Source organism: Falco peregrinus, chromosome 3 (genome assembly GCF_023634155.1).
Source record: "Falco peregrinus isolate bFalPer1 chromosome 3, bFalPer1.pri, whole genome shotgun sequence".
In the NCBI taxonomy this organism is placed as follows: domain Eukaryota; kingdom Metazoa; phylum Chordata; class Aves; order Falconiformes; family Falconidae; genus Falco; species Falco peregrinus.
In genome coordinates, this window is record NC_073723.1 from 117,442,831 (window position 1) to 117,455,700 (window position 12,870).

The following is a 12,870-nucleotide window of genomic DNA, read 5'->3' on the forward strand; positions in this document are numbered from 1 at the left end:
AAGCTTTCCCCTCGGCGTCGACGGCCCCTTTCCAACTGCTGATTGCACTGACACAAATTTTATTCTGCAGGTATTAAAAGACCAGAAGCGTGTCCCCTCCCTGCGGCCCCTGCCCGTGTGCCGGCCATGGGGAAGGGGCTGGCCCGGCCCCATGACCGTGGCAGTGTGTGCACGTGTGGGGGGTGCTGAGGGGGCCCCCAAGCCACCGGGTCTTTGTCCCCTAGGCCATGTCCCCACGCCTGCTGGAGATGCAGCGGTGGCTTTGCCGCCAGCCTTTCCCACCGGGCTGGGTTGTTCCCCTGCTCCGAGCCCCCAGTGCTGGGGGGGGACCATCCTCGCTCAGGGCAGACCCTGCCTCCATCCTTCCCCCAGTCAAGCCAGTGCGGGAGCCCCGTGGTGATGGGGACTGTCCCCCCCCAGCTCCCCCTTGCCCCAGCCTCAGTTGGGCTCCAGCTCTCTCCCCGCAAGGGGCCACGGGGGTCACAGTGGTGGGGACCACGGGGACCGGGCAAGGGACAGCGGCAGTGGCCAGCTGCAGGGTCAGGGGGTGATGTGGGGCTGTGGGGGGCTGCGGGGGTCCACGGGGCTCAGAACTGCGTGGCGCCGCTGGGGTCGCACTGCAGCAGGCGCACGATGGACGGGTCGCTCTTGGCACCTTTGATGAACTCCTCCAGCGAGAGCTTGCCTGCAGGGGGGACACACAGCTCAGCCACCCGGTCCTGGCTGGGCAAACGGGACCAGACACCTCCTGGCACACACCTGGACACCCACCCACCCAGGATGAGCACCCCTGGGCTCTGCTCCCTGGGCTGGGGGAGCACACCGAGCCCCTCCGGCTGCTGGGGCTCCCCCCGGCCACGCTGGCAGACGTGAGCCATTTAATCAGCGTGCGTGCGGCTCCTTCTAAGACCCCCGGATTTAGCCATGAGACCTTTCCCTTAATCCCCTCCATCTCCTCTCATTTACCGTCATTATTAGTATCCATCTGTCGGAAGATTTTTTCCGTTCTTTTCTCCGGAGTCGATTCATCTTCAGGCATGTTCATCACAGAGGAGACCATTTTGTAGATGGCCTGGGAGAGGGAGATGGGGACCAGGGTGGGTGCAAGGTGGGCGCCTGCCATCACCCACCTGAGATGGGGGATGGAGCTCTGGGCTTTGCCGCCCTGGTGTTGTTTAACACCCTCCCCACGCCGTCAGGCTACGGGAGCTTTAGCTCCCAGCACAGCCGGGGTGGATGCAAGCAGCAGCCCCAAGGAACCAACCCGGCTGGAGCTGCTCCTGCAGGGAGGAGATGCCCACTGAGATGCCACCACCATGGCCTCACGAGCCACCTTCTGATGGCAATGCCACCAGGCTGCAGTTTGGGCAAGGAGAACATCTCCTGTCGGTTTGCCAACAACCCATCCCTCTGCCCCAGGCTGCTCGGGGACAGCAGCTGTGCACCCAGCCCCCCACCAGCAGCACGTGAGGGGTGGGACCAGCGGGGAGACCCCCAAGATGGGGTAACAAAGGGGTGTCCCCAGGACAGGGAAGGACCAAGGGATGCCCTGGGGCAGACTGATCACTGCAGCCGCAGAGCTCAGCACGTGGCTCTGCAGACAGCAGCAGGCTCCATCCCTGGCACTGTCAAGCCCTGTACCTGGGGTAACACAGGGTGCATGTCCCCAGCCCAGGGGGGGGACGGCCACCATGACACCAGGGTGACACACAGGACCACACACAAGGAGCCGCAGCAGGGTGAGGAGCCCGGTACCTGCACGATCTCCAGCATCTCCTCCCGACTGATGTAGCCGTTGCCGTCCAGGTCATACATGCTGAAGGCCCACATGAGCTTCTGCTCCAGCTTCCCGCGGGAGGTGACGCTCAGGGCGATGATGAACTCTCGGAAGTCGATGGTGCCATCGCCGTTGGTGTCGAAGGTGCGGAAGACATGCTCAGCGAACTTGGAGGCGTCACCGTAGGGGAAGAAGTTGGCATAGATCTTCTTGAACTCCTCCACGTTGAGGATGCCCGAGGGACAGTCCTTCAGGAAACCCTTGTACCAGCCCTGCAGCTCCAGGTCGGAGAACTCGGTGTTTTCCCGCAGGTCCTGGAGCATCTCAGGGCGCAGTTTGCTGTTCTGCTTCCCCATGCCGCTGGGATGTGCCGGCTGTCCAGGGGGATGAGCGCTGCAGCAGGGCAGGCACCTGGCCCGGCTTTGGGGGGTCCCTCTGTGCTACAGGAGGGGAGAGGGACAAGGCAGTGCTTCCTGGCAGACCCCGGACACCCGGGCGGACACCGATATGGCCCCCTCCATCCCCGCTGTCCTCTCTGAGCCGTCGGGGCCAGCCCCAGGGACCACCCAGTGCAGGGCAGCGCCATCCCCCTCGCGTTTGCGTAATAAACCCTTATAGCTCATTTGCATAATATATAGGTGATATATAGCTGGCATCAAGGGGGCAGAGCAGCCTGGAGGAGGGGAAGGGGATGGATTTGGCCGCCGCAGGGCACTGGCTGGGGTCTGGGTCCAGCCCAGCTTTGGGGCTGGACAGATTTGGGTCAGCTCCCTTGGAGGGAGGGTTATTTTCAGCTCCTCCACTGCCTCCGTTAATATTTGATGCCTCCAGCAGGCACTGGAGCCCCGGGAAGGACCAGGGGCTGCAGGGCTCTGCTCGGGGGGAGCCCCCTCCCTGTTTCCTTCCTTCCCTCCCCACATCCCTGGGGGATCCAGTGCACCCCATCCTGCCAGGGTCACCCCTGTGCAGCGCAGAGGGGCCAGGGGGAGGTCAGGGTGGGTGCCCAGAATCTGGCCACACACCCCAGGTCCCCATGCCAGGGGCTTTGGGGGGACCTTGACCTGCTGTCCCCACCCCAGGCTGTGTTGTGACCCCTGTGTGGGGAGAGGATGGGCTCGAGGGACTTCAATGGGTCCATGGGTGCCTGGAGCACCCAACTGTCTTATCCAAAGTAAGGAGGGGCCCCAGCACCCCTAAAGCCCCCATCCTTTGGGATCGCAAAGCAAGCAGTACTCCCCCAAGAGGAGCAGCCCAGTAGGGCGGGACCCCCCCAGTTACAGGGGGCTGGGACCCCACAGTGTCTCTCCATCACACACACACACAGCTCCATCCCTGCTCCAGCAGCCAGAGGATCTGTGTGTCCCCACCCCACACAGGGGTCCCCAGCCAGGGCCCCCCAGGGCTGGCACGACCCCCAGCCCCACTGCCCGGGGCAGCTCTGGGAGGGGAGCCTCCGGGGGGGTTCAGCACCCTACGAGGGGTTTGCAAGGACAACCCCCGCCCCGAGCGGGCGTCTCCAGAAGGGTGGTTGGGCTCCCCCGGGGAAGATGCTCCTGGGGTGGGAGGGGGTTACAGGGGATTCCTCCCAAACCGGGCACCGCCGGAGAAAGGGGGGCTGCCGGGGACACACCCAAGGGAAGGTCCCCCGGGGGGGGGATCACCAGGCACCCCCCGGCAAGATGCGGCGGGGCGGGGGAGGGGGGCTCTGCAGCCGCCGGCGGGGAGCGACTGCCGGAGGCTGGCTCCGTGCCCGTGCCCTGGTCTCCCCGGTTCCCCAGTGCCCCCTCCGGCCTCCCCCTCGCCCCCCACCCCCGGTCCCCCCCCTCCCCGCCGGCTCCTACCTGCCCGGGGAAGAGCCGCCGCCGCCGCCGTGCGCCAGCGCAGCCCGGGAGCGCCCGCCGGTAGTGCCCGCCGCAGCGCCGGGCTGCGGGGGGGCACCGGGGGCACCGGCGCGGGGGGGCACCGGGGGCAGCCCCCCGGGACCCTCCCCAGCCGCCCCGGGGCACCGCGCACACCCCCACCCCCACCCCTCGGGACACTGCCCCGTGCAGCGCCCTGCGGTGGGGCTTGGGGCGCAGCCCCCCGTCCCCCGGCAGCTTTGGGGGCGAGGGGAGACCTTTCCTGCACCAGCAAGGGCTGGGGCGGTGCTGGGAGCACTGGGAGGTCCTGGGGCACTGGGAGCACCAGGAGCACCGGGAGCACCAGGAGGTCTTGGGGCACCGGGAGCACTGGGAGTACTGAGGGCACTGGGAGGTCCTGGGGCACTGGGAGCACCAGGAGGTCTCAGGGCACTGGGAGCACTGGGAGTATGGGGAGCACTAAGGGCACCGCGTGGTTTTGTGGCACCGAGAGCACTGGGAGGTCCTGGGGCACTGGGAGCACCAGAAGCACCAGGAGCACTGGGAGCAGCAGGAGGTCTTGGGGCAGTGGGACCGCTGGGAGTACTGGGAGCACTGAGGGCGCCGGGAGGTCCTGGGGCACTGGGAGCACCAGGAGCACTGGGAACACCAGGAGGTCTTGAGGCACTGGTAGCACAGGGAGCACCAGGAGGTTTTGGGGCACTGGGAGCACTGGGAGCACCAGCAGCACACCACTGTGGCTGTGTCAGGACACCAACCAGGCGAGGGTCCGGGGTGGGGTCTCCAAGGGCTCTGTTATGGATGTCATCTGTCCCTTCGGCAGGGTGCCATCCTGTCCGGCTGTGCGGGGGTGGGATGAGAGAGCACAAGGGTGTGTAAAAACACACCGGCACATCCCTGTGCCCGCACTGAACTGGGGATCACCCTCCCCATGTGCCGTCCCTGCCACCACCCCTGCCTGTCCCCATCCCATCCCCTCAGAGAGAGCCACTGCCCCAGGACACGGGCCAGGGTGGTCCCTGCAGGGGCAGAGAGAGCCAGGGGCCGCGGGGGTCCCCCCCATGTGCCTAGGGCATCCCGGGGGCTCAGGCACAGGCTTGGCCGTCACCTGACTGCTGGCCTAGGAAGGTGCCAAGCCAGGCATTTTGGGGCTAGAAGGGGACATTTTGGGCTGAGGGTCCCCAGCACGCAGCCGGCGCCGATGCCCCGTAGCATCACAACATCCTCAGTCATTCCAGGAGCTGGAAGGAACAAAGCAGCTTTCGGCAGCTGCTCCGAGCACCGGGAAAAGGCTCCGGTGGAGACAGATGCTCGCTATAAGGAGGTGCCATTCCCAGCAGGTTTTCCTGTGTCCCTGCACCAGCTCCCTCCGTTTGCAAAGCCCGGGATTGTTCGGCAATACCGTGGGGAGCAGATGGCAGGGGCAGATGGGAGGAAGAGGCACTCTTCTCCCAATTATACAAATAAACATACATAAAGTGATTAAATCCACAGGACCATCACTGGTCTGGGGGGCACAGGGAAGGGGCTGGGGTGGCTGCTGCGGAACAGGGAGCTGGGGGGAAGGACCACTTGAAAGACCCAGGATGGGGTTAATTCATCCCAAAATCTGCTGGGCGAGGAGATCAGTGAGGCTGGTGCCTGTTGAGGGACACTTGGCACCTCCAGGCCTAAACCATCAGCCTGAAGCAGGAGATGGGGATCGGCCAAAATCCACGGGCACGTTTTGAGACACCAGTGGGCAGTGCCTGACCGAATTGCCGACGGGCCAGCAAGGGGACACAGCCCAGCCCATGGTGCTGGCCCATGAGGACCACAGGGACCTCATTGTACTGCCGGAATGAGCAGTTATTAGCAATAAAGACAATATTGGTCCCTCATTGTGTTTTTTCTCCTTTTTTAATAGCCTCATGGTGGTACCGTTGCATTGCCTGTTGCTGGAGGACTCGAGAGGACCAGAGACCTGCGCAGGCTCCTTCCTGCCCTTCACCTGCACCTTTCGGTGCTGAGCGTCCTCCTGGGTGCTGCTGTCTCCCCGACAGTTCTTCCTCACCCTCCACATCGCAGCAGCTGTGTCCATGCCCCAGCCTGGCCGAGGGACTGGCGGCTCCACAGGGCTGGGAACCCTCCACAGAGTATGGGCAGGGGTTTCGTGTAGGACCAGCATGGAGCCCAAGGAGTGTTTTGGGAATGTGATTGGGCTGGAAACAAAGGAACTGGTGATGGGAGCTGCTGCGGTGGGGTGTTCCCCCATCCTGTGTGAGAGAGATGTTTGGAGAGGGATGGGGACTGGAACTGGGGCCTTGGGGTGAAAGGAAGGTGGGGGGAAAGGAGAGATTTGGGGCTGGAGCCGGGCACCCCCTGTGCCAGGCGATGCCCCCCAGTGCAGCGGTGCTGGGGCTGGGGGAAAGCGTGGGGCCCCAAGGTGGGGGTGCCATTTCCCCTCTGATAATCTTCATATCTATTTTAATCTGCATGAGTGGCAGAGGGCACAACTGACGCAGGCTGATTTGAAATCATCCCATTTCCGACTCAAACCCGGCCCTAAACCCACCTAATCCCCACGCTGGAAGGGATTGCAGGAGGGAGAGAGAGGATAATACGGGGTGCGGGGGGCACAAGCAGGGTCGTACTCTGCCATCAAACACCAAATGGTTTACAGGGTCCCTGGGGCTGGGAGCAAATGACCCGCCCATCCCATCCCATCCCACCCCATCCCATCCCACCCCACCCCATCCCATCCCATCCCAGCCCATCCCATCCCATCCCATCCCATCCCATCCCACCCCATCCCATCCCATCCCACCCCATCCCATCCCATCCCACCCCATCCCACCCCATCCCATCCCACCCCACCCCATCCCACCCCATCCCATCCCATCCCATCCCACCCCACCCCATCCCACCCCATCCCATCCCACCCCATCCCATCCCATCCCACCCCATCCCATCCCACCCCACCCCATCCCATCCCATCCCATCCCATCCCATCCCATCCCATCCCACCCCATCCCATCCCACCCCACCCCATCCCACCCCATCCCATCCCATCCCCTCCGGCTCCCACATCCTCCACCCCAAAGCCTGGTGGGTTTTTGGAGCACTGCCCTCTCCATCACCCCTTCGTCCTCGAGCAGGGCCAGGCGCCATGGCTTGTGCTCCCACCCATCGACCTGGGGGATCAGCCATGTCATGGGGAGCGGGACCATCTCCCGGGGATGCCAGGGCCCCAGAACAGCCGGGGCAGGGAGCGGGGCTGGCTCCCGCTGGCCCCAGCCTTGCAGCCAAGCTGGGGGCAGAGATGCTGCCAGGAGGATGCTGCGACAGCCGCAGGTGCTGCTGCGATGCCTTCCCTGCTGCTGGCGGGGAGAGACGTGGGGTGTTGGCAATGCCCTGGCTGGGAGATTCCCCCTCCTCTTCCTCCTCCTCCTTCTCCTTCTCCTGCTCGAAGGGATTTCTGTGGGAACTTCCTTGCGTTGTCATAGCAGCTGTGAAGCTCCATCTTCGCTGCAGCAGGGATGGGGCTGCAGGGCAGACCCTCCCCTGGAGGGGGGACATCCCTGTGTCCCTGTGCCCCGCTGCAGGAGTACACGGCTCCCTGGGGTGCACAGCTACACACACGTGTGCACGCAGAGCATGTGTTGGCTTTGGCATGGCCCTGGCTGCTGTCACCAAGCTGGTGGGGCTCAGCCATGCCCTGGTGGGGCTCAGCCATGCCCGGGGAGCCCAGGGCTCAGCACACACGGGGCATTCAGAGCCTTTGGTGATTTGGGCTCCAGCATCCCAGTCTTGCCAGCCCCACGTGCCTATGGGAGCATCCTCATGTGCACCCACACAGCCGGGGTGGCACAGAGGGAGCTCAGGCATGGCCGGGGTGGCTGTGGGTGCCCTACCACCACGTCCTAAGGAGGGTTAGCACCCAGCAGACAAACAGGCATCATCCCTGCCGCCTGCTGGGGTATTGGGATGAGCTGGGAGGGGAGAGGGCAAAGCAAGAGGGGTCCAACCCCTGGCTGTGCCAGCAAAGCCCACCAAGGTCTCCCCAAGACCCTGCAGACCCCTCCTGTGGGCCCACGCTGACCCCAGAGCTTGTCCCTGTCCCCACGCTGTGCACGGCCCTGCGGAGGACACAGTGAAGGTAAGCGGAGCCGCAGCAGGGGCGCAGGGCAGGGGCTGCAGGAATAGCCGAGGATTAAAAGCAAATGCCCAGATAATGAGGATCTTTGGTAAAAAGCCCATTTGTATAATGTAAATCTCTAATAGGCTTCCTGGAATACAAAGCCCTTTGTGATGCCCAATCTCATCTGGATCAGGAGCCGCTCGCGCGCCCGCTAAAGCTTGACTTAGCACCATGGGGGTGCAGGGACGTTTCATAACGCAGCGGCTCCATCCCACATCCCCACGTCCCCGCGATGCCCACGGTGCCGCCCTGAAGCACGTACAGCGCCCCTGGCTCGGGCAGCCAAGGTCAGGGCTCCTGGGGACACGTGTCCTGGTCCCTGTGGGGCACCTGGCTGTTGGCACCTGGACACGTGTGTTCAGCAGTGCCGTGACACGGAGCTGGGAGGTCTTTTGGGGTGCAGTTTGGGCACAAGCGGCTGTATAAATGGGCCCGGGGGCGTTTGGGGGGGCTGTCGGGGGGGGCCGCGGGCAGCTTGGTGCCCCAGCTGTCTGTGCCACCTTCCCCCGGCAGTGCCTGCAGAAATGCAAAACCTCGAAGGGTGTCCCCACCGTGGAGGCAGTTTGTCACCAAGCCCGGAGGGTCACGGGGGTCCTAGAGCTGTGGTGGGGACAGCCCATGGCCGGGGTCTGCCCCAGCTCGTCCTGCCTGGGGGTTTGGAGTGGCTGGCAGGGCTGGCTGGGACATGTCCTGGGGGGGGTCTGCAGCTTGTCCCTGCTGTGTCCCGCCACGGGGCCGAGGATGTCACCGTCTCAGGGAGGTGACGGTCCTGCTGATGCAGGAAAGGGGAGAGTGTGGGGGGGGGCTGGACCCAGCCCTGGCCCTTGGCCCCCTGCCCTCCCCAAGGGCTGGAGGGATTAAACGCCATCGCTACTGCCACCAGTGCCGCCAGTGCCACCAGTGCCACCAGTGCAACGGCCACGCGTGAGCCCCGGGCTCCCCCTCGTGGCATCTCGCCCCCTCTCATGGGGTGACCGAGGGGCCACGGGGACGCGCGGGAGCGGGGGGGCAGCCGGGGCCGAGGGCCGGGGAGCCCGTGCCAGGGCTCTGGGGGTGTGGGGGGGTCCCAGCCGGGGGGTCCCAGCCGGGGGGCCACACGCCCCCCGCGCCATCCCCGCCCGGCTCCCGGCCCCCGCGGCGGGACCCCGAGGGACGCGTCTGGGCCGAGGCCGGGGTCCCCTCCCGGGGGGCCCGAAGGAATGGGGGTCCCGGCTGCCCCCCCCGGCGCTGTGCGGCGTCGGCAGGTGGCAGCAGCGGCCTTCGGCAGCGCCGGGCTGCGGGTGGCCCCGGGAACGGCCCCCTGGCCGCCCCCCGCCCGCCGGGCCCGCCCCCCTGCTCCCCCCCCCCCCCCGCTCCCCCCTGCACCCCCCTGCACCCTCTGCACCCCCTGCACCCTGCCAGCCGGGCCCCCAGCACCCCCTGCACCCCCAGCACCCCATGCCTCCCCCCCACCCCTGCACGCCCTTCACCCTCTGCACCCCCTGCACCCTCTGCACCCCCTGCACCCCCTGCGCCCTGCCAGCCAGGCCCACAGCACCCCCTGCACCCCCCTCCGCCCTCCCCCGTACCCCCTGCACCCCCTGCACCCCCTGCGCCCTGCCAGCCAGGCCCACAGCACCCCCTGCACCCCCCTCCGCCCTCCCCCGTACCCCCTGCATCCCCTGCACCCCCTGCACTCTGCCAGCCGGGCCCCCTGCACACCCTGCACCCCCTTCACTCCCTGCACCCCTTGCACCCCTTGCACCCTGCCAGCCAGGCCCCCAGCACCCCTCTGCACTTTGCACAGCATACGCCTGCCCCCCACATCACCCTCAGCACCCAGACAGCACCCCCAGCACCCCCTGCACAGCACCATCTGCACCCCCCAAACCCCCTGCACCCCACAGCACCCTGCCCAGCACCACACCCTGGCAGCCCCCCATGCAGGACGCACACAGCCAGCACCCGGTGCAGCTCTCCCCAGCCTCCCCTGCAGCCCCGATCCCCTTCACGTGTGACCCCTGCAGTGTTCCCTCAAACATGCAGACTCCCCCCGCCAGAGCAGTGTCCCCCTGACACACAGCACACACCCCCCCCCCGACACACAGCATCCCCTCTGGGTGATGCTGGGCAGGGGTCCTAGGGGGCTGGGGGGGGGCAGAGGCCCTGGAGCTGGTCCCCGTGAGTAGCCACACAAGTTATGTGATGGGGTGCCAGGCATCTTCACCCCAAGGGCTTAGGGTGCCGCAGGGAGGTGTAGATGATGGTTTGGGGTGACCAAGTCTGGGGCACAATTATGGCTTGGAAGGAACAGGGTCTTCTGGGGAGAAGCATCACAAGTTCCCCTGAATCTGCCAGCATCTCTCTGTCCGCCATCATTCCCTGGGGACCCCAGGACTGGGACTGTCCCTCTTGGGGGACATCCAGAGCATCTCCACACACCACATCCATCTCCCTCATGGGCTGCCCAGGAGGTAACCTGGGCCAAAAAGGACCCCTGGCAGTGGCCCTGCCCCACAGCGCTGATTTAGGGACAGTTTTCTGTGCCATGGGGATATGGTCTCGGTGCTCAGCTCCCACCAGAGCCTGGCCTGGTGTATTTAGGGTGAGCTGGGACAGGATGGGGGCTGGGTGCGAGAAGGAGGAGGAGGAGGATGGCTGGCAGCCTCCCAGGTGTCCGTCTGGTGATGCGAGAGGGAAGAAAAGCGACTGGCGAGCCTAAGTGCGTAATTAGAGCTGTGACTTAATTGGCACACCGGGTACGCATGATGGGCTTCACGTGGCTTGAATAGTGATGTGCTGGTAGAGGCTGGGGAAGCAGAGGAGGCTGGGCACTGCACAGAGCGGCAACGGGAGCCCAGAGGGGACCAGGGGGGGCCAGGACACCCTGAAAAGCCTTACCTGGTGATGGGAAAGGACACAGACAGCATGGGCTGCCCTGTGCAGCCGGGACCAGAGCGCTGGGAGGGGACCTCAGTGCAGTGGTGATGTCCCAGGGTACCTGCTGAGGATGGCCGACATCACAGGGCTGGGAAAGAGCAAATGTTTCCCTTTATATGGAAAGGGGAGAAGGAAAAACCAAGGAATTACAGTGTTAACTGTGTTCAGCCTCTGGAAAAATACCAGAACACATCAAAAACCCTCTTGTGGGAGCCTGGGAGTTAGCGGGGTGACAGGGAGCAGTCCTCTTGCATCTGCCAGGAGCAACCAGGGCAAAACACTATCCATCCTGTGTGCTGGGGCCCAGCCTCAGCTCGCTGTCGGCACAGGATGGGACCCAGTCCAGGCGGCACCTTCCTGGGGCCAGCAGGGCAGCCTGGCTGCAGGGAATTACTGGTTTTGTGTGACAACCCCTCCGTCTCACGGCTGCCAGGGGATTTGGGGCTCCCAGTATGGAGGCAGGGAAATGCCGCTGTCGGCAGCGTGGAAGCACATCCCGCTGTGACCTCGGCTCTGCATTTCTGCTGGCAGCCGAAGCCAGCTTGGCCGTGCCCGCCTCGGCACCGGGGGCTCGTGGTCCCGCTCTGGGTGCACAGCCTGTGGAGGAAACAACAGCAGGAGCCCAAAGCCTGGCAGGGTCTCCTGCCCAGCCTCCTGCTCCGGCGAGGAAAGGCCCATGGGAAGCAGGAGCCTGGCCTGCAGCCACCACTGCATGGCTGTGCCAAAATCCCAGCTCCATCAGCTGAGCTCACCCAGCCCAGCCACATGTGACTGGATTTGGGGTGAGCACCAAGCTCAGTGCAGGCTGCTCCGGTGAGAGGCTGAGCCCCCCCATCATCCTGGGTGTCCCGCTCCTCCCTTGCACCTTCTCCACCGCTGATGTGATGAAATTTTAATCTGCTGCCAGGCAGGAGATGAAAGGGAGGCACCGCAGGCGCTTCCCCGGGAAGCAGCCGGCTGCAGCTGAGCGCCCCGGTGCTGGATGGGTGCGGCGTGGGTACGGCCCCAGCACCCCGATGCAGACACCGCCATGGGAATTACCGTCGTCTCAGGCCGGGGAAAGAAAGCGGGATGGCACAGGGCTGGGGTTTGGCAGGACAGGGCTGGCTCCTGGCTCTGGCGGGAGCTTTTTGGGTCTCTCTGGGGCAGTGGGTGCCTGCTGCTTCCCTGGGAAGGGGCTTTGGTTCATGGGGAGACACTGGGAGCTCTACAGGATCTCCTCTACGTGACGGGACCCCCCAGCTGGGGCGTCTCTCATTGTGATCCACAAGCACGACCGCAGTCTGTGCCCAGCCGGAGGGTCCCCAGTACCGCTGTGGGAGGAGGGGAAAGGGGCAGAGGCTGCTGATGCCAAGCCCCTCATGCCTGGTTCTCTCCCCACTCCATCCAGCTTGACTCTGTTGACACCACCGGTGCAGAGTGGAGAGGAACCACCAGCCCATAAACCAATCCATTGGGATCAGGCTGGGCACAAGCGAGAGGCTCCCAGCAATGCTCCTGGGAACCCGCAGGCCACACCACGCTCCCTGGAAGGTGGCAGCAGATAAATACCTGGGCCAGGCAGGCAGCGAGGGAGCGATTCTGCCCGGACACACGGCCCAGACCCCACCATCTCCCTCCCCAGCTGCTCCCAGTCAGACCCATCCACGTGTGCTGGGACCCGCAGCCCAGGGCTGTGGCAGCCGGACCCCGGCCGGGGCAGGACCCCTTGCTTGTGCAGCAGAGGGGTGGCAGTGGTGGCCGGAGCAGGGTGACCCCATCCAGCATCACTCGCTTTGGCAGCTGGTTGCTGAGTGGGGAACGGCTTCTGTTCCCTACAACTAGTTGCCATCAATCAAGGTGCTGCCGGCTTAATTAACCCGGAGGCACAGCTAATTCCAGCAGCTCATCTAATCCTCATTAGCTTGGAATTCACGCGGGGCCTGCGTGAAATCCCGGCCGTAAAATGGCACCGCTGCTGCACACGGGGGGCTCGGCCCGGGGCGAGAGCCCCCCGCTCTCCCCCGGTGGCCCGGGGGCGAGCATCCCCCGGAGGGCCGGCCCGGGGGTGTGCCGGGACCCCGGCGGGAGGGCGGGACGGGGAAACTGAGGCAGGCCCCGGGGCCGGGCTGGGGGGGGTGGGGAGCGAGCCGGCC

At 65.3% G+C, this 12,870-nt stretch overlaps 1 protein-coding gene across 1 annotated transcript; it reads right to left on the reverse strand.

Moving 5' to 3' along the window:
• Positions 1 to 42: 42 nt before the first annotated feature.
• On the reverse strand, positions 43 to 3,736 carry HPCA (hippocalcin). Its single transcript, XM_055798697.1, has 4 exons — positions 3,619 to 3,736; positions 1,756 to 2,217; positions 967 to 1,072; positions 43 to 685 (listed from the first exon to the last, which is right to left on the reverse strand). Exons 2-4 carry the CDS (start codon positions 2,131 to 2,133, stop codon positions 588 to 590), a joined length of 582 nt encoding a protein of 193 aa, XP_055654672.1. The 5' UTR covers positions 2,134 to 2,217; positions 3,619 to 3,736; the 3' UTR covers positions 43 to 587.
• Positions 3,737 to 12,870: the final 9,134 nt, after the last annotated feature.

What these genes read in the sequence shown, in the direction of transcription:
- HPCA (XM_055798697.1), bottom strand. Translation starts at nt 2,133, where the DNA reads ATGGGGAAGCAGAACAGCAAACTGCGCCCTGAGATGCTCCAGGACCTG. An exon ending in AGATGCTGGAGATCGTGCAG is followed by an intron (nt 1,073 to 1,755) that starts GTACCGGGCTCC and finishes TCCCTCTCCCAG; the next exon opens with GCCATCTACAAAATGGTCTC. An exon ending in GATGGATACTAATAATGACG is followed by an intron (nt 686 to 966) that starts GTAAATGAGAGG and finishes TCCCCCCTGCAG; the next exon opens with GCAAGCTCTCGCTGGAGGAG.